General features: G+C 37.2%; 1 protein-coding gene across 24 annotated transcripts in view; it reads left to right on the top strand.

Annotated features, from left to right (window-relative positions):
- Positions 1 to 22,818, top strand: part of CPEB3 (cytoplasmic polyadenylation element binding protein 3) — a 222,458-nt gene that overhangs the window by 52,820 nt on the left and 146,820 nt on the right. For 14 of the 24 annotated variants that reach the window (XM_023642591.2, XM_023642617.2, XM_070262126.1 and 11 more), the window contains exon 3: positions 18,372 to 18,531. In XM_023642591.2, the coding sequence (XP_023498359.1) occupies positions 18,372 to 18,531 (160 nt within the window). The remainder of the gene's footprint in view (positions 1 to 18,371; positions 18,532 to 22,818) is intronic. The other 10 variants (XM_023642624.2, XM_070262134.1, XM_070262136.1 and 7 more) reach the window with 1 other exon arrangement.

A 22,818-nucleotide genomic window follows, 5' to 3' on the forward strand; every position in this document is an offset into this window, starting at 1 on the left:
CCCCCGGTACATAGTTGTATATTCTTTGTTGTGGGTCCTTCTAGTTGTGGCATGTGGGACGCTGCCTCAGCGTGGTCTGATGAGCAGTGCCATGTCCGCGCCCAGGATTCGAACCAACGAAACACTGGGCCGCCTGCAGCGGAGCACGCGAACTTAACCACTCGGCCATGGGGTCAGCCCCTCAATTTTGAAGAATAGATAGAATTTGGCTGGATAGAATGGGAATCCAAAATAAAGAAAAATGAGTGATAAGGGGGGGTTATTGAGCAGACCTTCTTGACTAGAGCAGGGGACTTTTAGGTCTTCATGAGAGATAGGGATGGATTGGTTGTCTCTTAGGATTAAAAAAACCCAATACATTTTTATTTACTAGATTCCACTTGGTTTTAAAAAGACTTTAAGATGTCATTGTACATACCACACTGCAAGAGGACATAGATTAGAAGTAGGTGAGAAAAATGAGATAAAGGTAAAATAAGAATAAGGATGCAAAATGGAGTCCAGAATTAGACTAATACTGATGATGCTTATCACCATAGTGACAGTCTTGAATGTCTGGCTTAGGAATGTGGATTCTCCTGCAGACCATAAAGATCAGAGCAGTGGCACAATAAAAATATGTTTAGAAAGACCAGGCAGATAGACTGAAGAAGTATATGTGCCTGCCGCAGCACAACCTGGGAGCAGGGAGGCTGGTGAGGAGGCATGATGGTTATCTTGGGTTTAGCACAAATCTAGGAAGATATGACTGTAAGAAACCTTACGAAGGAAAATATGTCAGGAGTGCTGACTGATGGAGTAGAGGATACAAAGGAGTGCAAGATGGTTCTGAGCTCTGTTATGCTGAAAACAGTATCTACTTTTAGGTAATTTTTTTTTCCATCTTTCTCTTTTCCTACATGGCTTTGCTCCAGCTAAAACTTGGTGACACTGTGTGTCCCACACCATTTTCCATGGAGGTCCCTATTCATTAAAAGGATTGAGGGAGAAGAGAAGATGGTCTTTCTCCTTTCTCTCTTTGGCACTCCAGTGCATCAAACTGCTGCCTTCTCTTTGAATCCTATTATTTGAAGCTCAGGAAGTCAAAACTGCTGTTGTCTATTCTCAAACTACTGATAAGGATATTTCCATTTCTTGAATTCCTGTCCCCACAATAGGTTGAGTGTTATGGTGCTAAGGGGCTATTCAAGTAAAAATAGGCAGCAAGCATGCAATTAAAAGTACGGAAGTAGAACTGATGTAAGGTCAGGCTCTGGGAGTGAATGAGAGCATCTCTTTATGCTATAGTGTTCCCTGTAACAACCTGTATTGCTCTTCCTCCATAGAATTCACAAAAGGGTCATCTTATCTTTATAATTTATGTTGGCTCATTATGGGAAATACACTTGCATGTAGGCTGGAGCACAGAGTCTGCGCTGGTAATTTTTTGCATTGAAACACATACTCATATCTCTCTCTTTTATATACATATGCATACACATATACATGCACCCTGTAGAGACTAAGAAGGAGACATATTGAGTAGACCATGTAATTGTGAAGTAGTAGTAATGATCTAAAAGTCAATATCTCTCTTTGATTTTGGAATACTCTTTTGTCAGTGGTCATCCTTAATCATGTTCTGTTAGTATGAACCTAATTTGATTTGAGCATTCATTGATGGTGGAGAGAGACTGAAGAAGCATACTGAAAATCAAAGTAAAGCTACCAAAATTGCAAAATTGATTGTGGGTCATATTGCTAAATCAAGTAAATGTGTTAATATTTAGATGCAACAACATTGGTTTTTGACATCAATGTATGGTTCCCAAGATGGGAAATTTTTTTTTTTTTAAAGATTTTATTTTTCCTTTTTCTCCCCAAAGCCCCCCGGTACATAGTTGTATATTCTTCGTTGTGGGTCCTTCTAGTTGTGGTATGTGGGACGCTGCCTCAGCGTGGTTTGACGAGCAGTGCCATGTCTGCGCCCAGGATTCGAACCAATGAAACACTGGGCTGCCTGCAGTGGAGCGCGCAAACTTAACCACTCGACCACGGGGCCAGCCCCAGGAAAAATTTTTATTCTGATGTTCTGTTGTTAGGTTGCCGTAGGATTTGGAGGGTATCTGATGTCTTTGTTTATTAAATCTTTTACTTACTGGCGTGCAGAACACAGAGAAAGTTGAAAGGAAATGGTTAAAATAAGTTTGGATGGGATAGGTGACTATTTTGGGTAAGTGAAAATGTTTGTGTGTTGCTTGAGATTAATATGTGTGCAATGGTAAAAAGTGAAAATTGAGTCATATGTATGGTTTTCTGTTTAGTGATTTGGGGATAAATTTAGCTTTTCATAAATACGGCCTATTTAAGTAGCTGTAATTCTGGAATTTAAATATAGCCATTGATTGGAATCATAATGGCAGGGTGCAGTTCACTCTGTACTGGGGAGACTTGGTGTTCTTCAGCTAGCTTGCCACATTCTAATCAGCTCTAGACTAGAGGGTTTACCTTGGTTGTTGGGATTTGAAAATGGTGTTCCACTGAGTCCTGAAACTGAAAGAAAAGTATAGAGATGGTCACATTTATATCTCCTGTAAAACTGCACCCATTTGTACTCTAAAGACGCAGTCAGGAGTTGAGTAGCAGATTAGGGAAATAATAAGGGTCTACAAAGTCTAAAAATTTAGATCATGTTTCTAGCCTGTTTATAGGACTCAGAAATGTCAGTGAAATTGATATTATACCTGTTGTTTCTAACTTAATGTTAAGTTTTCCTACTCTGTTGTAGCAGAAACCTTAATGCCCACGCGATTTACGCTTTTACTCTTCTGAAATAAGGTAGATTGCTACAAGTGTGGATTTTAATTTACATAATTTTAATCACTAGACAGAGCAACTTATATATTCTTTCTAACTGTTCCTGTTTGTTATGCATCCTCAACACAACTTATTGCATTTTCCAACTCTTTGTCGTTGACTTTGTCAGAGCCCAAACAAAGACCACTAGGGAAACCTGTTGATTGTACAAAACTGGGTTTCCTAAACTTGCTGAGCAAACATCACCTCGACAGTCTCAGGAGTGTCTTAGAGGGGGAGAAATTAGAGTTCTTAAATAAAGTTTTGGAAGCTGAGGTTAGTCATGGGATGGTTTTAGAGCAGAAATTAGTAAGCAAAGTTTGGGCAGGGATTGGTTGAATTTGTAAACAGGTCTAGTTGCTGGAATAGTCAGTGGTCTTAACTTTGGAACATAGGAATTGAAACTGTTACCGTTAAATCTATTTGTATGTAGGAGCGCTGCCAAATAGAAATAGACTGCAAGGCACATAGGATAATTTAAAATTTTTTAGTAGCACATTTGAAAAGTAAAAAGAAATAGGTGAAATTGTATTTAACCTGCTGTATCCAAAATATTTCAACATGTGATCAATATAAAAATTATTGAGATGTTTTACATTGTTTTTTTCATACTAAATCTTTGAAATCCAGTGTGTATTTTACACATAGAAAAATCTCAATTCGTTCTAACAACATTTCACTTGCTCAATAGCCACATGTGGGTGGGTTGCCTTATTGGACAGTGCAGATATGTAGTCTTATCTTAGAAGAAATGGGTCTGAATGAGCTGATGTTTAAAACAATTTGATCTTAGGTAGTTTTTGTTCCATGTCATGATTTCACACAGTTTATCTGTACTAGAAGTCATAGTATAGTTTTATAACTTGTGGTTTCTGTTTCATTTCTCACTTTTATGCCAAAATCTGTGGTTTTCCATTAGCATTACAAAAATTATTGTAATTTACAAGGAGAATGTAAGAGTTTTCTTGTATGCTTGATAGACTGTCTACCAGACTGAGCCTCTGCTTCCAGTAGGTAGAATTTTCATCAGATTTTCTAAAGCTATAGAGTGTTTGAACAACGATAACAAATATTGCCTGGAAATGGCTAAATACGAATATTATACTGCCGCTTTTTCTATTAATTTTATGTGGTGCTTTCTTTACAGTTGACAAAAGCATTTTGCGTATATCCTAATTTGTTTCACTAAAGATATTCCTTTATTATCTTTGAGTTTTTACGTTTATATTTTAAATGAAATTGTTTTTATATAGGATAGATGAGTTGTCAACAAAATTGTAAAATTATTCAAATGAAACATTTTTAAAAACACAATGTATCTATTGAAATCTTGTTCATACCTGCAGTTTTTCCAAGTGACTACAGATTTTTCAATAGTTTATGTATTGTTCCTTAAAGCGTGTGTTTGTGTGTGTTTGTGTGTGGGGGTGTGTGTGTGTGTGTATATGCATGTTTGTAATATTTTTCCTCCTTTCTTTTGGTCTCTGACAACTTTCCTATCTTCCATTATTTCAAAATAATTGCTGGAGATTTTTCATATGCCTTATGTATATTCAGTTCCACTTAGTTGAATGCAATTTATTTGCCACTTCCCTCTTTCACAATTATGGTTTGTAGCCTGTAAATCATGCCTGACTTTTACCTTGGTTCATTATTACTTCATGAAAACAGAATTGAGGTTCATTCTGAACCTCCGTACCATGACTGTCTTCACCTTCCCGTGTGATGGCAGAGAAGAACGGTATTTTGTTTACTTTTTTTATTTAACATTCTTTTCGTGCTTACTTTATGCTACATAGTGTACTAAGTGCTTTACAAATACTGTCTTCATAAGGTAGGTGTTACTGTTATCCACATTTTTCTTATGAGGAAACTGATTCACAGGGATGTAAATTAACTTGTCCAGTTCTATTGAAATTTCAGTGCTTATGATGTACTCTGACTTACGTATTTTGCTTTTATCTAACTGCAGAGCAGCAGAGCGTTATAATTCTGCCTACCACTGGCCATCCCAGTGAAAAGATGATTATCTTGTGTATACAGTTGTACAAATAGTGAGTTCTGTCTGCTTTTTCCTTTTCATTTCTTCTTGGTTTTCTCACCTTTTTCCTTCCTCAAATTGTGTGTTGAAATTCCTCTTTTGAGTCTTTGCTTGTAGAATAGTCTCATTGAATGAGGATAATCACAACGCTGCCAGTCTACTTGCTTGTTTTTCCCGCTGCCTCTGGAAGGCGTAATATATTCTGGTTGATAGTAGAGTCCATGGAAAGAGTTTTATATATATATATATATATATATATACACACACACACACATACATAAACATATATTTATGTTTATATATTTACATAAGTTTATATATATAATTTTTTTACATTGGTATTTCACTTTTTAGGCAATAAGTGTTTCCAAAACATTTTGGGAATAAAATTAAATTTTATAAATTGAATCAATTTAAGAAGTTTCAGATAGCTTCAAAAAAGCTTCAAATATGTAAACCTTAAAAGGAGGTCCTACTTCAATTACTTTTCAAAAGCAAATTATTACTTCAAGTTTTTGATTTAAGTAAACTTTCCTCAAAATAGAGTTTGACGCACAAATTGAAGTAAAATATTAAGGTTTTTTTCTTTTCTTTTTCTTTTTTTAAAGATTGGCACCTGAGCTAACAACTGTTGCCAATCTTCTTTTTTTTTTTTTTTCCTACTTTTTCTTCCCAAGACCCCCAGTACATAGTTGTATATTTTAGTTGTGGGTCCTTCTAATTATGGCATGTGGGATGCTGCCTCAGCATAGCCTGATGAGTGGTGCCATATCTGCGCCCAGGATCCGAACCAGCGAAACCCTGGGCTGCTGAAGTGGAGCGCGTGAACTTAACCACTCAGCCACAGGCCGGCCCCAAGGGTTTTTTCTTTCTTTCTTTTTTTTTTTTTTTTTTTTACCAGTCCTTTAATAGGTCTGGAAGAGTGACTTAAAATTATGGACTGAAAAAATGCTTTAGAATTATTCATGTTTTTGCTTTCCCTTCTTCCTGTGGAATTCAGCTTAATAAATAAGAAAACAATAATATAAGAGGGTACATATCTCTTTCACATACACACCCCACACCAAGATGACTAGAAAATAATGGTTAGATAATAAACAGAGATGAGAATTTTTAACTGGGAATGGTTCTCAACCTAGAGGCAGAAGAGCACAATAGTTTTAAGACTCTGAATTGCCTGGGTTTGACTCCTGTCTCAGATACTTTCTGTGTGATGTCTTTGTGCCTCAGTTTTCTCATTTGTAAAATGGGATAATAATAGTATTTACCTCAATAAGCTTTTGTGAAGAAGAAATGAGATAAAACATGTAAAGTGCTTAAAACAGCACTGGGCATAAAGCCAATATTGACCAGTTTTGCTCTTATTTAATTCCAAGAGTTTTTCATAGCTCTATTGTTGGTTTAGCAAGAGGAGAAAGGTTCTGGGAAAAGTTGAAGTGGGATAGGGCATGCTAAGTAAGGCTCAAAAGAACTCCTTAATGAGGTTCAGATGAGCAAAGATGTCTGTAAAAATGCTTTATGAGATGTAAAGTACTCTATAAATAAACTATTATTGGAAGACGTTAGATTATTTGTAGCCTAGTATGCTGGAGAGTGCATATTTGCAGATCAGGCTCAACAGATAGTGTTAATATTCCCCTCCAGATCTCCAAAGTTGAATACCAGGGAAAAGATTTAAGATCATACCAAAAATGTCTTTAAAATAAAGTCGGATTCTTTCGTGGTAGACATTATTCTGAAATTGTACATATTCACACACAAATTAACCTGATGCTGTCCTGGAGAAAGGGTTTGCTAAACTACATCCTTAATAGTATTTGCAAACAAGTCTTATCTATTTATAGCCTATACTCTATATATCCTTTGAGGAATCTCTTCTTGGGTCCTTCCAAATTTCTGAGGAAGCTGGGACCAGGCGTCTGTGCCTCTGGCCTTCCTTTTTTGGAAGCTTTCTGATCTCTCTGTCATTTGTGCTCCCATAATTTCAAGCACATAGCTCTGTTATTACATTTACCTCATTATATAGTAATTATCTGTAAACTAGACAGCTGGCTTCTTGTGGACAGAGAATATGCTTGGACAAAGTCTATGCCTCGCTTAACTTTTTAATCTTTAATGCCTGGCATATTAAACTTCCCAATAAATATATGTGAAATACGTGAAAAAAAAAAAAGTAAAACAGCCCTTAGCACACTTGGCAAAATTTTGTTAGCACTAACATTTGAAAGTAATAAAGAAAGCTGTTCTTCTAAAACATATTCTGTTCTTTAGACATTTTGGAAATTCTGACTCAACTTTTCTTAATCTAAATTATTGCATTTTACTTTATGATCTCTAAAGTACCTTAAGGTAACATTACTAAAATGATACAGGCTTCATTTTAAAGTACAGTTTTTAAACTTCCAAATACCAAATATTTTAATGAATATAGATGCTTTGCATTTTAGATGCTTTAACATGTTCATCTTAAATGTAGTTACATGTGTTGGAAGGTTAGGTTAAGGACATAATGTTCTTTTCTTTCTGGAATGCTTACATAAATAATTTGTATATGGTTAGCTTTCTTCAGGGACACTTGATTTGTATTAAGAACTGAATTTAATATTTATTTTCCTCATCTAAAAATAGAGATTTTAATATCTACCTCATAGGACAGTTTTGAAGATTAAATGAAATAATCCAGGTAAAGTCCTCAGCACAGGGTCTGGCACATATTAATCTTCTGTTATATCGTAGCTATGACTTGATCAGTTCTACAAGACTTGTTATGAAAAACAATGTACACATCCATTTCCCTCCCCCCAGAGGTAGATTGGTAGCTATTTTTATAAACCAGCGTCATCTTATGGTCAGAGATGGGCTGGGCATAAAAGGGGTTAGGGGGTAAGCCTGCTCAAATTCAAAAATAATAAAGCTTTAAAAATGGTTAAGACAGTTTGGTCTTTTGACCATACTATCCTATTATATTTGTTTGATTACTTTATTTTTATTATTGGTCTCATCTGGAATCAGAGTTGTGCAATAAACTTGAGATGCAGGGGTTCTTTTTGGTTTGTTTTTTTGTTTGTTTTCTCTTCTTCCATTAGAAGAGAAGAATTCAGAAACTGAGAAAAAATAATGTACTTCTCTTCCTGTGGTCCCAGTCCGTCAGCTTGGAGTGAATTCTCTTGGTACTTACCAGGTTCCCTGCTTAAAAATAAATACATGTGCACCTTGGTGACCTCTCCAGTGGTGGTGGTGCCAGAGAGTGACAGTGAACTATAGACAGAACTATAGTCCATAGCTCTTAATCTGTGTATACACTGGGCATCTGTTGGGTTCTGAAAGGGGGTAGAACCCTAGACATCTGCTAGCCCAAATTGGCACAGTTATTTCTTTATTGCTTTCTTCTCCGTAGGGCTATTTGCATAAAAGCAGCTGTACTTTGCTGCTCAGTTTTTAAATACAAGGATCATGGAGGATAACAGGGGGCCACAGCAGAAGCGTTCACGTCGCGGCCCCTGTCAGATTCTGGTGAATCTGCGAATTCTGCTGTGTATCTCCTTGCTTAACCATTCAAGTCAAACAACAATTGAAATGAACAGCAGCAGGGCAGACTTTGGTTTTTATGGATATAGTATCTTTTATGGTCTAGTATTGCTTCTAGCCAGATACTGGAGCACATCATTCTTAAAATGTGCCCTGGTTATAAATGGGACGGGCTGGGTCTCTGAAGGACACAGTGCATTAGTATAAGACAGGAATCTCTGAGATAGAAAAACTCATCAGAAATAATGGAAGACATGAGAAGATGCTTCTTGTGGATAATGTGACTAATAACTCCTTGTGGGTCTCTGGAGGAGTGTTAAAGGCATCCTCAGAAATGTAATTGACAGGGGCCAGCCTGGTGGCGCAGCAGTTAAGTGCACACGTTCTGCTTTGGCGGCCTGGAGTTTGCTGGTTCGGATCCCAAGTTCAGACATAGCACCACTTGGCAAGCCATGCTGTGGTAGGCATCCCACACATAAAGTAGAGGAAGATGGGTATGGATGTTAGCTCAGGGTCACTCTTCCTCAGCAAAAAAAGAGGAGGATTGGTAGCAGATGTTAGCTCAGGGCTAATCTTCCTCAAAAGAAAAAAAAAGATTGAAATGTAATTGACACATATTATGACGATGGATAGCATTAGAGTTATGTTTTGAGCTTTACTACTGTCTTGTTTAGGTTTAATTACCTGAGTCCTTTAGTGACACCTGAATGGAACAGCTGGAGTCAAGACTTTGCATTTCTTCAGTCATAGCTGAAGTGTAGTGTCATAGTTCCTGTTAAAATCTTAGAAAAGCTTTTTTTTTTTTTAAAGATTTTATTTTTTTCCTTTTTCTCCCCAAAGCCCCCCGTTACATAGTTGTATATTCTTCGTTGTGGGTCCACCTAGTTGTGGCATGTGGGATGCTGCCTCAGCGTGGTTTGATGAGCAGTGCCATGTCCGTGCCCAGGATTCAAACCAACGAAACACTGGGCCGCCTGCAGTGGAGCGCGCGAACTTAACCACTCGGCCACGGGGCCAGCCTCAAAGCTTTTTTTTTTTTAAATAATAGCTTTATTGAGATATACCATGAAGTTTATTCACCCTTTTAAAGTATACAGTGCAGTGGCTTTTAATATATTTACAAAATTGTGTGTCAATCATTACTGCCTAATTCTAGAACATTTTCATCACTCCAAAAAGAAACCCTGTACCCATTAGCAGTCAATCTCCATTTGCCTCCTGACTGCCCCAGTCCTAGGCAGGGACCGATCTACTTTCTATCTCTATGGATAATTTGGACATTTCCAAAATAGCCTATTTCTGAACCTTTCATGTAATTGGAATTATACAACATATGATCCTTTGTGACTGGCTTCTTTCTCTTATTATAGTATTTTCAAGATTGGTCCATTTATAGTACATACCAGTACTTTATTTCTTTTTTTTTAAAGAGTGGCACCTGAGCTAACAACTGTTGCCAATATTTTTTTTTATTCTTCTCCCCAAAGTCCCCAGTACATAGTTGTAGATTCTAGTTGTGAGTGCCTCTGGTTGTGCTGTGTGGGACTCTGCCTCACCGTGGCCTGATGAGCAGTGCCATGTCTGTGCCAAGGATCCGAACTGGCGAAACCCTGGGCCGCTGAAGCAGAGCGCACAAACTTAACCACTCAGCCATGGGGCCAGCCCCTATTTCTTTTTATTGCTGAATAATATTCCATAATGTGGATATACCACAATTTGTTTATCCGTTCATCACTTGATGGGCATTTGGGTAGTTTCCAGTTTTGGGAAATTATGAATAAGCTTGTTTTATAAAATTGTTACAAACGTATTTGTATACAGGTTTTTCTATGGACATGTGTTTTTATTTATCTTGGGTAAATAAATACTTAGGAATGGGGTTGCTAGGTTGTATGGGTAGGTGTATGTATAAGTGTATAAACTCCCAAACTGTTTTTCCAAAGTGGCTGTACCATTTTGCATTCCCACTAGCAATTTATGAGATTTCTGGTTGTTCTGTGTCCTAGTCAGCATTTTGAAATTGTCAGGGGTTTCCTTTGTTTGTTTGTATTTTAGCCATTCTAATACATGTGTAGTTCTTTGTTAGTTTTAAATGAAACTCTTGCAATGTGAAACCATCAGAAGGACAATTTAAATGCAAAGCACTTATTCACTGAATGCCTATTATGTGTCACTGCTAGGTGATGGGAATATGGAGAAATAAGACACATCTCTGCTCCCATGGAACTTGCAGTTTATTGAGGATGACAGCCATGTAAAGAAATAATTACTCTAATACTGAGTTGGTGCTAATTACCTGGAGTTAAAATATGGGAGTGGTGAAGGAGAGTCCAGCTGTGCCTAGAGTGGTCAGTTTTGTGGAAGGATTTTGACATTTATAATCAGTAAAAAGAAAACAATATGAGGAACTACATGTTCTTTGCATAATGTTCTAAGATAGGCTTTGGTTGCAAAGGTCAAGCTCCCTTTACGTTATCATGCCTAATAAGCTGCTTGGGATAATATTCTGCTTGCTAACAACCTAGTGATTTGGGGCAACATTAACTAGTCACATATGCACGATGGCCAGGGAAAGGGACAACTTTAATTTTGTAGTGCCTTGAAGCTTGCTCTTTTGACCATTGTGTAGTTACTTCTTTCCCTTTCTGTATCCTTGCTAGATTTGGCTCAGACTTAGGTCTGACCTAGGTCTGGCTTTCTGCCTTTTACCTAGCAAACTGCTAAACTGTATAATCACTCTTTTTTTAAGTGCATATGTACTTAGCTCTGAAATGTTTACCACAGTCACAAGTGATAGCAATAGGCATTTGTAGTTTTTGTCTGGTTGATCTTTTCAACATTTGCCAGGCTAGATCTGGCCTCAATATGTAGGCCATTTCAGGTGAATAAGGTGATTCTAAGAGCCCTGTTTTCCTATGTTGGATAAAGGGGGCCTCTTATCTGACCTGTGTGGCAAACCAATGAGAAGGGCGGTGAAGGAAGATGGGGGATGGCAGGGAGCAGGAGGAGACTAGGTGAAAATTGCTGGGTTATGCTTCAAGTTGTCTTGATTATCTAATTTTTAAGCGTCCCTCAGAGCAGGTGAAACTGTCCTCTTCCTTTTTTTAAATGTCTTGAGAACCTTGGTTAGCTTGGTTTGGTGTTATACAGCAAGGGAAAATATAATCTGATAAAAAGGTTAAAGTAATTGCAATTAGTCATCCTCAAGAAGAATAAGACGAGGAAGTCATAATTTCTTTGTATACCCTAATCTTATTCCAGGCTATATTGAGGGTTCTTGAGAATTTCTTGCTTGGAGGACTGGGTTCAACAATAATTTTAAGAAATATTAAAATTCATAGCAGGGGGCCGGCCCCGTGGCCGAGTGGTTAAGTTCGTGTGCTCCACTTCGGCGGCCCAGGGTTTCACTGGTTTGGATCCTGGGCACAGACATGGCACCACTCGTCAGGCCACACTGAGGCGGCGTCCCACATGCCACAACCAGAAGGACCCACAACTAAAAATATACAACTGTGTACTGGGGGGCTTTGGGGAGAAAAAGGAAAAAAAATAATAAAATCTTAAAAAAAAAAAATTCATAGCAGATGCTGATCTATTGTTTTTCTTTAAGGACAGAAAAGGAGAAAGGTTTCAACTTCATAAGGACTTTAGTTATGTAAAAGAGCATTTGCTTGCTATTGGGTGACTGAAGAAGAGTCTACAATCATGTTTTCCAGAGGGTTACAAATATGGTAGTCTCATTTGGGATGTTTAAAATTTACCGTTGACTGAAGGACTTGATACTTACTGAAGAGAAGATAAAAATCTGCATTTGAAAAGTTATTTTTTTCTCCTTCCCTCAGGCTAGTGACATACATTTTCCTTTATTTGGGAAAGGTTTTAATCTTAGGGCAAATGTCTGTCAAGTTGCTGAGTAATATAATGAAGTTCAGTTTCATATAGGAACCTCATGCTTTTGATAGGTTCTGACAAATAACAGCAGTAAGTGTTTAGAACTACAAATTCCTAAACTTCTGCTTTGTGATACATAGAAATTTTATACTACTATTCATCTAATTGTTTGCTGCTTTCATCTAATATTCATTATTAAGTGTCCTATTTGTTCTTTATGGTACTCTTAAGCACATTCTGTGCTTGAAATTATTACATTTTGAGCTTTTGGATGTACTGCCTCTTTGGTTTTCAGTCTGGGCTGGCAAGTTCCATGGATCCTTAAGTTTTGTTATTAGTGGTGTCCTTCATATAAATTGGGGGTCAGGAAACCATTGTGCCAAAGTAGGCCAAGCATGGAAGAGATGCAGTTAAAGAGCCGGAACAGACATTTTGAGAAAATTGGGGGATGGGAAAGAAACCTCAAAATCAGAAATTATTTTCTAGAATGTTCACTGGATTGATTACCTGATTTTTTTAACATAGTCACTGTGCATTTACTTTGTAGGAGGGGTATATATATATATGGTTGGGTGGGGAGAGGCAAAAGCATATATATTAAAAGGGACCTATCTCAGAAGCATAGTATTGGCCAAAGAAAGCAAGTTGCAGAATAGTATGCATACTTTTACACTTAGGGAAAAAAAATAACATAAAACAGTATATATTTTCTATGGGTACATATATATGAATATGTTTTAAAATGTTTGAAAGAATACATGCCAAATATATATAGTGGTCTAAAAAGAGTACAAGAAGGCAGGATTGGAGACTTTTGCTTTTTCTGTAATACTCTTTTTGTGTGTATGTTTGAGAAGAGTAGGTTCATATATTAATTATGTAATTAAATATCCATTTAAAAATAGGAAAAGCATATTTGTTACCTTTAAACAGTGTTTGTAGTGTAGACAGGGAGCTGAGATAGTTTCAAATAATGTAAACTAACTAGAAAATAAGAACAGTAGGGTGGAAATTCAGAAATGGCTAGTTTTGTGAGTTAATCCTCTCTTATGTGTTGAATGCATTTAACTTTGAAATGTTTTATCTATACATACGTTGAAGCCATATGATAAATAGAAAAACTTTCCTTCGGGAATTCCTCTTGTTTTTCTATATTATTTCATGACCCCGTTTATCCTTTCCTAGCCCTTTCAAACATCTACCCACCTTTGATTTTTGATGTTGCCTGTGCCCCTTTCTTCCCAGACAAGCCCCTGTTGTTCATGGGATGCACAATAACTGACCAGTGTAGAAGCATTGGAATATTATGTCGTGGACTTGAAAGTCACAGACCTGTGTTCACATCCTGATTTCTGACCAGCTATGTGACAAGCAGTTACATAACTTTTATGAGCCTTTTAGTTTTCTCCTCTGTGAAATGAAGATAATGCCTACCCTGCAGGGTTGTGGTGAGGATTGAGACCATGGCTATAAAGCGTTTAGCCCAGTACCTGGCACATAGTAGGCACCATGATTAATTTTATAGTTTGGTTCCAGAGCTGCTTTTTTGTCAGATGCTTGGCCCCTTGCAGCCTTCTGCCTTGATCTCTAGGAGAAGAAATGTCTGGGGATAAACCAGAAAGAGTAGAAAAGGGTTCTGAATTTTTCTCCCAAGAAAAATGCAAGCGAATAGACAGGGATGGTAGAGGCAGGCCTGGGCTGTGCTGGAGCGTAGATCAAGCTACTTCTTGAGTTTAACTAGTTGTCAGTTGAAGAAGGGTAATTGACCAAGGGCAAATGAGGGTTAGGTTGCTTGAGTGGCAGGGTAGGGTCAAAGAGGCCTCTCTCTCTATGATTGTGTCAGGATTATGTTGAAGGGGGTGTTTGTGAAAAGGATTTAAGGCGGAAGGGGTAGGAGGAAGTTAGGGAGGCAGTGAGTGTCCTTAAGAGTATAGTCTGGTTTTGAGTGGGTTTTAGCCCTGGCTTTGCCGCTTACCAGCTCTGTAAACTTGGGCCAGTTACTTAATCTCTCTAAGATTTAATTGCTTAATTTATAAAATGGGGATAAAAGTTACCTACGTCATAGAGTTGTAGAGAATGTATTTAGCGTGCTTATAACAGTGCCAGGCACATATTAAATACTTGATAAATTTGTTAATATTAAGTCAAGCTAGGGGAAGAAAGAAAGCAGGGCTAATGAACTGTACAGTAGGAGTGGGCTGCCTCTATGTACAACTAACGGATAACATCTGTCATTGGTTATCTTCAGAGAAAAAGAGTCTATAATGGGATGCATTGTTTATAAATGTTCTAATACTTCCTGGTGTGTTTGCTTGTTAAAAACAAATAAAAAAAGATGTTTTCCTTATTTTCCCTATATCAGGAAACAAAACATGAAAAAAAGGCTTAAAAGGTTAGTTGTCACTCTTAACTTTTGTCGTTTAATGATAAACTGTGGTCTTGTTTTCTCAATGAGTAATTTCCATTGAATTTCACTGCAAATTTTTAAGTTTTTCTATCCTTTTTTCTATTTCTTGCAGGCTTTCTGGTTAATCAGTTATTTCAGCGACATTTACTATTTGTAAAACAAAAAGGATGAATAGTATGCAGCAAATATAAATTGATGAGGCATAGATAGAATTCATTTTAGTGAGAAAATAAGTTTCTCAGCACTGAAGTTTGTTCAGTTAAGAAGCTTGTGCAAATTGTGTTGTACATTTCACACCATATGTCTTCATCTGTTCACTGGTGAACCCTGTTAAGTTAGCATCCCTGAACCCCTAGGTTTTTAAATCTATGTTCCAGTTCTCTGAGGTGGCATCTCAGAAGTCTCTTTGTGTTCTCCCTAATATTCCAGTAGCCAGCACTGTGCAAATGCCTTGTTGTACATTTTTTCATTTAGTACTGAAAACAACTATAAAGAGGGAATTATTGTCACTCTCATTTTATAGATGAAGATAACCAAGGCCTAGGAATTTTTTCAGAGTGACATGATAGCAAGTGGCAGGAAACTCACATGCTTGATTTCAAAATTTGTGCTTTTAAAAACCAGGCCACAAACTGCTTCTCTAACCCACAATCAATTGAAAGACTGCAAAGCTGACCAGGCTTGTTTATTTCCTGCTGCTATCCTTCTAGTCCCTTCCCTCATTTTGTTGTCCCTTTTCACTGATCAGATTCATGGATGTAAAGGCTTACCTTGAAGAATCATTCAATCTAGTGGCTCTCAAATCTAGCTAGTATAGGAATCACCTGGGACATTTATTCCTTTTTAAATTATGATTAAATTGGTTTTAGCTGGAGCCCAGGAACCTGCGTTTTAACCATTTTACATGTGATTTCGACAATCTGACACATTTGGGAACCACTTCGGATACATGAATACCCCTCCAAACATCCCCTCCAATTTTCCTGACAGGTAATCATCTAATATCTGATACTATTTTCTGACAGGAACTCACTACCTCCTTGCCAGGAAGGTCATTTCATCAGTAATTAGATGCAACACTTACATAGAGCTTTCATTTACTATCCCATATGGATTGGATCAACTTCTTTGGACAGATTTTTATACTCCCTAGGTACTGAGTTTGAGGTCAGATCCAGGCTTGAATCTTCTCTGAATCTCATCTTCCTCTTGTGTAAAATGAGTATGTTGTTATCTACCTTGAAGGATTATATTAAGAATTAAAAAATGAAAACAAATAAACTGTCTTGGCTGGAAAGATTCTTGAATGCCTTCAGACAGCCATTTCTTATAGTCCCTTCACCTTATCAGCCTGTTTTGAAACAATCCCACTTTGCAGGGCTCTAGTTGGAAGTATGGATATATATGATAGAAGGCTCCTAGACAATCATTCTGGGATTGTCAGTGCCCGAAGTAGGTTGTCATTTTACCTCCTCATCAGCACACTTTCCTACCCCTGGCTTTTTCTTTGGACAAAAATTACGATACCTCTTAGAGGAACAGATAAGCCTGCAGTTCTGGGAATTCAGTTTTACTCCTTAAGTAATTAGAGTTTCCACTGATAACGTGAACCCAAAGCAAAACAAATGATCTGCAGGAAGACCTTAAAGGTAAAAGATAAGACCTTGAATTAGATAGAGACCAAAATGGAGAACCAAAGAAAATATTCCATGTCTCTTTTTTTATCCAATAGTAGAGACAGATAACTGAGGAGTGTTATAAAGAAAAAAATGGGGTTGAAGTAGAAAGTAGGTGACAGCAGTAAACTTAAAAATGTTGACTACTTACTCTTTGGCAAACACAATGTGAGTAAAATAAATACTTGGGTAATTTCAATGTAATCCTCACAGGTAAGATCCCATTTTACCAATGAGGTTACTGAGGACATTGAGAATAACTAAGACAAGCCTCATACGTGGTCAATTGGCAGGTTCAGATTCCAGACACCTAGGACTTTATAGAATGTGATTTTTCAAAAAGGAAAAAAAATTACACACATACACAAATGGATGTTCTTTAAGAAATAGATGTGACTTACTTTCCATTATATTGTTTACATTCCTCTGTCAAAACACCTGTCATGCTCTTATTTTAATTGATTATGTCTCCCTCTCTCTACTAAATACTTGCAAACAGGGACTAGGTTATAACATTCATCTCTGAATCACCAGGGCCTAGTAGGGGAGTTGGCCCTTGACTCGTGCATTAAGGGCTTGTAGAAATGGAATTTCTCTTTGTGGCATTTGAAAACATCTGCCCCCTCCACACCTACTCTTCATCTCTGAGTTAAAAAAAAAAAAAAAGTATAGGATTGTAAGGGATATTAGAAATAATCTCTCTCAATCCTCTCATTTGTATAAAGGGAGGCATTTCAGGCACAGATTGGAGAGGTGGATCATAATGTACCCAATTGACTAGTTGTTCTGGCATTCTTGCCTCCTGATTCTCAGTTCAGGGCTTTTAGGACCTGTGTGTGTACATACTGCATTTATTCATTCAATAACCCTCTGAGTTCCTCATTTATGCTCAGTGCTGAGGAAATGCCACCTTCCTTTCTGCTTCCCTGGATAGGTATACAGCCATGCTTGCCAGAAACCAGAAGAAAACTGCCCAAGAGTTAAGACTGAACCTAGAAAATTGTCACTGTAGCTGAGGTTTTTACCTGTTGTATCCCCTTTTGCTCATCTAGGCAGTCATTTTGTTAGTTCTCTTGTTCACAGGAGAGGATAAGTGATTATTTGCAAGGTTGGATATGCTGTTTAAGAGTCTGAAAATAATGTCTCATTGCTGTAGTTTGATTTGATGTGGTTGAATGGTTGTCTTGCTTTTCTTAAACAAAAGCAAACTAAATCTGTCCTACAGTATTAAGTTAGGCCATAAGCTGCCTTTCCTTTTAGGCTCACACTACTAAAAATAATTTTTAGGTGATGGTCTCCCATGGGCTTGAGTGAAATGTGGCGGAACAGTTATTTTGTTCTTCACTTAGTTTGCATTAGCTCTCTAATTTCAAGGTGTTTTTGAATCTAATATCATGAAAACACTACCTTGGGTTAAAGTTTTTTCAGGTGAGTACCTTTCAAAAGGTAATTTTAGTACTTTGGACACGTTTTAATTTTTATAAAGTGTATCTAATGTATGGAACTTATTGGCAGTAAACATGAAAGATACCCAATAAAGTTACATTGAAACTACAGTCATCTTTTTATTTTTCAGGAAAGTGATTCTCTTCTTAGACTGAGTGTTCTTAATCATGGTCTTCCTCCAGAAAAAAACCTCTCTGTTCATTTGACAGTGGAGGCAGGGGGTGTAGGGCTGAGGGCAAAGCCAATTCTCTTGACTCTTCCTTTTGAATTTACTTCATTTAGTTCATTTGAGAGAAAGTCAGTCTGGAGTAGTGGGACGTATACATTAAAGTACATTAAGGAAAAGGATGCAATTTCATTAATTATGGGAACTTGTGTTAAACTTAATGTTGCCAAGTCATTATTCTTAATGAAAATAATGACTGTGTTGTTAGAACTATCTGGAACTTTGATTCATGTCATCAATCCATGGCAAGAAGCAAAGGATATGGTATTAATTTTGTGAAGTAATTTTATGTATTGTCTTGTTCTCTGTTTTCATTTGTAGGACCGGAGTAGGCCCTATGACACTTTTAACTTGCACTCGTTGGAGAACTCCTTAATGGATATGATAAGGACTGATCATGAGCCTCTGAAAGGTAAACACTACCCTCCCAGTGGCCCACCAATGAGTTTCGCTGATATAATGTGGAGGAATCATTTTGCAGGTTAGGAATATTCATATGTCCATTCCTTGCTTGGTGTTTTAAACAAAAATCAGCTTTTTAATAATTGTTATTTTCTTTTGTTTTGGTTTGTTTGTTTTTGTTTGCTTCTGTAAAGCATTGTGGAATGTATTTAAAGTTGTTTTTTTTTTTTTTTTTTTTAACCTGGGTTCAGCTACCTACAATAATCAAGGTTGATTGCTTTAATCATAATGTCTGGCAGAAGCATGTGATGGGTAGCTGAGGTCATGGTTATAGCATGACCAGAAACCAGGTTTTCTTGGCTTTGTGCATTTGGAATCCTTAGCTGAACCTGGATAATTCATTTAAGTCCAAGCATGCTGCAAGGAAGTAAGAAATTTGGTAAGCCAGTTTCCAAAGACTGCTGCAGAAATCTTCATAGAAAAGTGTTCCATTTTATTAAAATATTATTACTTTCCTAGTAGAGGAAGTATCACTACACAGACTTAAGAGCCTCCAGTGATCCTTTGCAGTCTCTAAGGATAAAACACAAGGAAAATGTCTTAAAGTGTATAAACGTTTTGGGTTAAATATAAGGCAGAAAGTCCCAATGTCAGCAGTTTTAGGACTTCCTATTTTTAGAGCCCATGTAAATTCAGGATAGAGGCTGATGTTACATTCATAATTACAGATAGTTCTTTTTAATGGGTTATAGGACTTGTTAGGGTCCCTATGATATTTTAAAATAGTGTAGTGAAAATTTTCTGTGGAAAGATCCACTATACTTGGGTTTAGAGTCTAAATATCTGAAAACTGTGAAGCATTAGCCACAGGGATGCCCATCTTGTATGAACCCTTATGCCCTCCTGAGTTGTGAGGAATTTGATCCCCTCTGGTTCTCTCCAGGCTCTTATATAGGGTATGACTGACCGTGAACACCTGATAGTCATTTCCTCAAGCCACATCAGAAATTCATTTCATCATTTTCTTGTCACACTCATGATTTTCTGCTGCTTTCTTCAATTTCCAGTGAAAAGAAAGTAGTTAACAGGCTATGAAGAAGATAAAGGATTTTGAGAAAAGCTATATTTTAAGGCCTTCAGAAGTAGAAAAAAACCTCTCATTTATTCATTGTTATATTTAGTCACCGTTACCTCGTCTTTCTTAGAAGTGAGAGTGGTGTTAAAAAAAAAAACCAATGATTTTCACAGACTGTTTTGTGTTTTTAGTATCTTGGAAGGCTGCATTTATCTTCCTTCTCTACCACGAACAGCTATAAGCCTCTCTTAATTATTCTAAAATATTCAGCCCTTGTTCTCTATGCATACTGGTTTTATTGTGCTCTGTATTCTTTTCTTCTAGCAATGAAAGATTGTGAAAGGATCTTAGATTATAGTTTGTAAAATAATTTTCCGGAATTTTGTGAAGATTTAAGCAGGAAATATTTGTGCCCTTTTGAGACTAGCAATGGCAAAGTGTGAGGAGGGTACCTCGCTATGGGGTAATGTAAATACCTTATTCTATTTTTAGTGGCCCCTTTTTTTTTATTGGATGTCCAACTACCTCTGCAGAAATTTCTCCACTACACTTGCAAATGTGAAGTTTCATCTGTAAGAGCCTTCTGCACTGTACTTACAGATATAATGTATTCTAATAAGTTGGAAGGCACTTATTACGTACTTTTTTACAGCCTCAGTATGATTGCAACTTCTCAGTTCATCATACCACCCACATTGATTTCCTGTGAATGGACTATTTCCCATGGTCAATGACATCACCCTATCATTGTCCTCTGCTTAGGGTTAGGGTGTCCTCTGTTTCCTGCTTCTCTTTTCCAACTGGGAGACTTTTAGATCTGGTTTATGGTACCATGTGTTTGGTCCTTATGACTTCTAATAACATAATTATGATGCTAGCATTTTAAAGGAAAGATTTTAAGTAATTTTTGACTTTAAAAAGTGGAGAAAATTATAATAACAAAAAGATAACTAAAAAAAGAAAAGAAACATTGTGATGGTATATCCTTTATTGTTTTACCTCCCACATAATGAATATTATCTGTTTTTATCTGGTCTTTATAATTTATTAATAGGCCTTAACTTTAGACTTTTAGACTGCTTCCAGCATTTTTTTCGTAATAGGTAATGCTGCCACGGACAAGTTCTTGCACATAGCTTTTCCTTAAGGTAAATTCGTAGAGAGGTTCTCTGGGTTAAAAGATGTAAACAGCTAGGTGAATTGAGCTTTAATAGAAAGGTGATAGGCTAGGGGACTTACTGTGTGGCTTCTGTCTGAATCTGTCCAGAAGCACTTCCTTCTAGAACTCTATTGTATTTTTTCCTCCTGCCTTTAGTGTCCTCTTCTCCCACTTGAACATGGGAACACTATTTTGAGGGTCTCCAAACTCAGGTTACAGAGTCATTTGTTTTTTGTATGCTTGTGTGTCCCTCCCCCCCCCCCCCCCCCCCCCCCGCCCCGAGCTTGATTTTGTTCAAATACTACATAAAAAGATAAGGGAGTGAAAAAATCACCTGAGACTTACTACCTGGAGATAGCAAAGATTATTATTTTTATTAACATTCTTCCAGACGTTTTATATTCTCTGTACAGGAGATAAAATTTTAACTGAGCCTTTCTGACTTTGCAGTCATTCAAACCTGAGTTTGAATTCTGGCTCTGCCTCAAGTTGGCTATTGATCTAGATAAATTAGTTAGCCTCTTCAAAGCCTTAGTGTCCTCATTGTTAAAATAAAGCACCTACTTCATAGAGTGGGTGTGAAGGTCAGATAAACTCCCTGACACTTTTAGAACTGCTCAAATGTTATCTTTAATTTTCTTTGCTGGCAGTGGTAGTGGTGTGCCTACTGCCTGGCCTGGGTAATAAATTAAACCTTTATATCCCTACAATATTTACTTCCTTCCAGCTAGGCTGCAGCTAAATGTTGAAAGCTTTCAAATGCAAGTTGTCAAATTTTGTATTTGCCTTGGAGAAATAGTGACTATTGAAGGATAAACGTTTTATTATTATCAAAAACCACCTAAAGGAGAACGAAAACTAATCCTCCTAAGTTATGTTGGCTTTCTAAAATTGTATATCTGAATAATGTAAAGAAAGTATAATAAAATAGGATAGCACACTGATGAAAAATAAAGTACTTCATGATGTACTTAAAGTGAACTTGGTGAAAATGTGTTCACAGTGATATGACATCTTAGAAATGCAGTTAGTAAGAAATCCCTTTATTCAACTATTCTCTTGATTTGGAGAAAAAAAGGGTTAGTGGGAGGAATGACAGAATAAGAAGTTTAGGAAATAATAAGACTTCTATTTTAGTACAGAGCTTTGACAGTTTTTCCTATCACGTTTATTTATATTTGTACTAGGTCAGCCTTGAAGATGTTTGTAGGGAATTTTAAAAGGTCCCCTATCTCCTCCCCCATGATAAAAATGTCAAGTAATGTAGAGGAAAAGTTGAACTGAGCTTTCTTCACAGCACCCTGAGGACTGTCTTCTGTGTTATTGGTCAGATCACAGAACCCTCATTTAAATAAAAATTAGACTAATTTTTTTTTCCAGCTTCTTAAAGATCTCAAACTACATTCTTGGTTCTAACAATAACAATTTAATCATTACCTGTTGTCTCTTACCATATCTTATGCATTTCTTTTCCTATTGTTTGTTTGAGAGAATGCTTCTGAGAGATGAGGAGGGTTTTGAGAGGGGCAATGGACTAATGAAAACTGCCCCTTATTTCTTTTTTAAGTACAGAATTCCGTGGGTTGGTAGAGGTATGAGTTGAGGCCTGAGTGGGAGGATTTGTTCTCTGCCCTCTTTTCTAGTGGACTGAAGGGAAATCCAACTCTCATCATAACTATGAAGATTAAGAGGATTTCTGGCACTGGGAGAGGTGGGATAAGAGGTAGGGAAAAAGGTTCATCTCCATACCCTCTTTACAGCTGTCCTCCAAATTGCTACCAATAAGGAGGGTTCACCTAGCCACTGGGAATCCCCGTGAAAACCCAGGGTCCCTGGGTTTGACTAATCAACCCCTCCTTTAGGATTAATATTCAAAGGGTACAGAGTGACGAGAGAGCAGAATAATAGGGAAATACTAGCCACAGTGGATTGGGCAGTGTAGGTGACATTGTGAAGCAAGGATTGATCCCCTGGCTGGGGTAGCACAATATAGGAGACATCTTGGCAAAAAGCAGGAAGGAGTCACCCGTCTCTCATCCCATGCAGTCTCCCTCTTACGACAGAAGTTGGCTGACTCCTTGAGGGTTAATGCCTGATGAAACATTTTTATATATTTGAATTTTCTTTTCCTT

This window comes from Equus caballus, chromosome 1, assembly GCF_041296265.1.
Source record: "Equus caballus isolate H_3958 breed thoroughbred chromosome 1, TB-T2T, whole genome shotgun sequence".
NCBI classification, from domain to species: domain Eukaryota; kingdom Metazoa; phylum Chordata; class Mammalia; order Perissodactyla; family Equidae; genus Equus; species Equus caballus.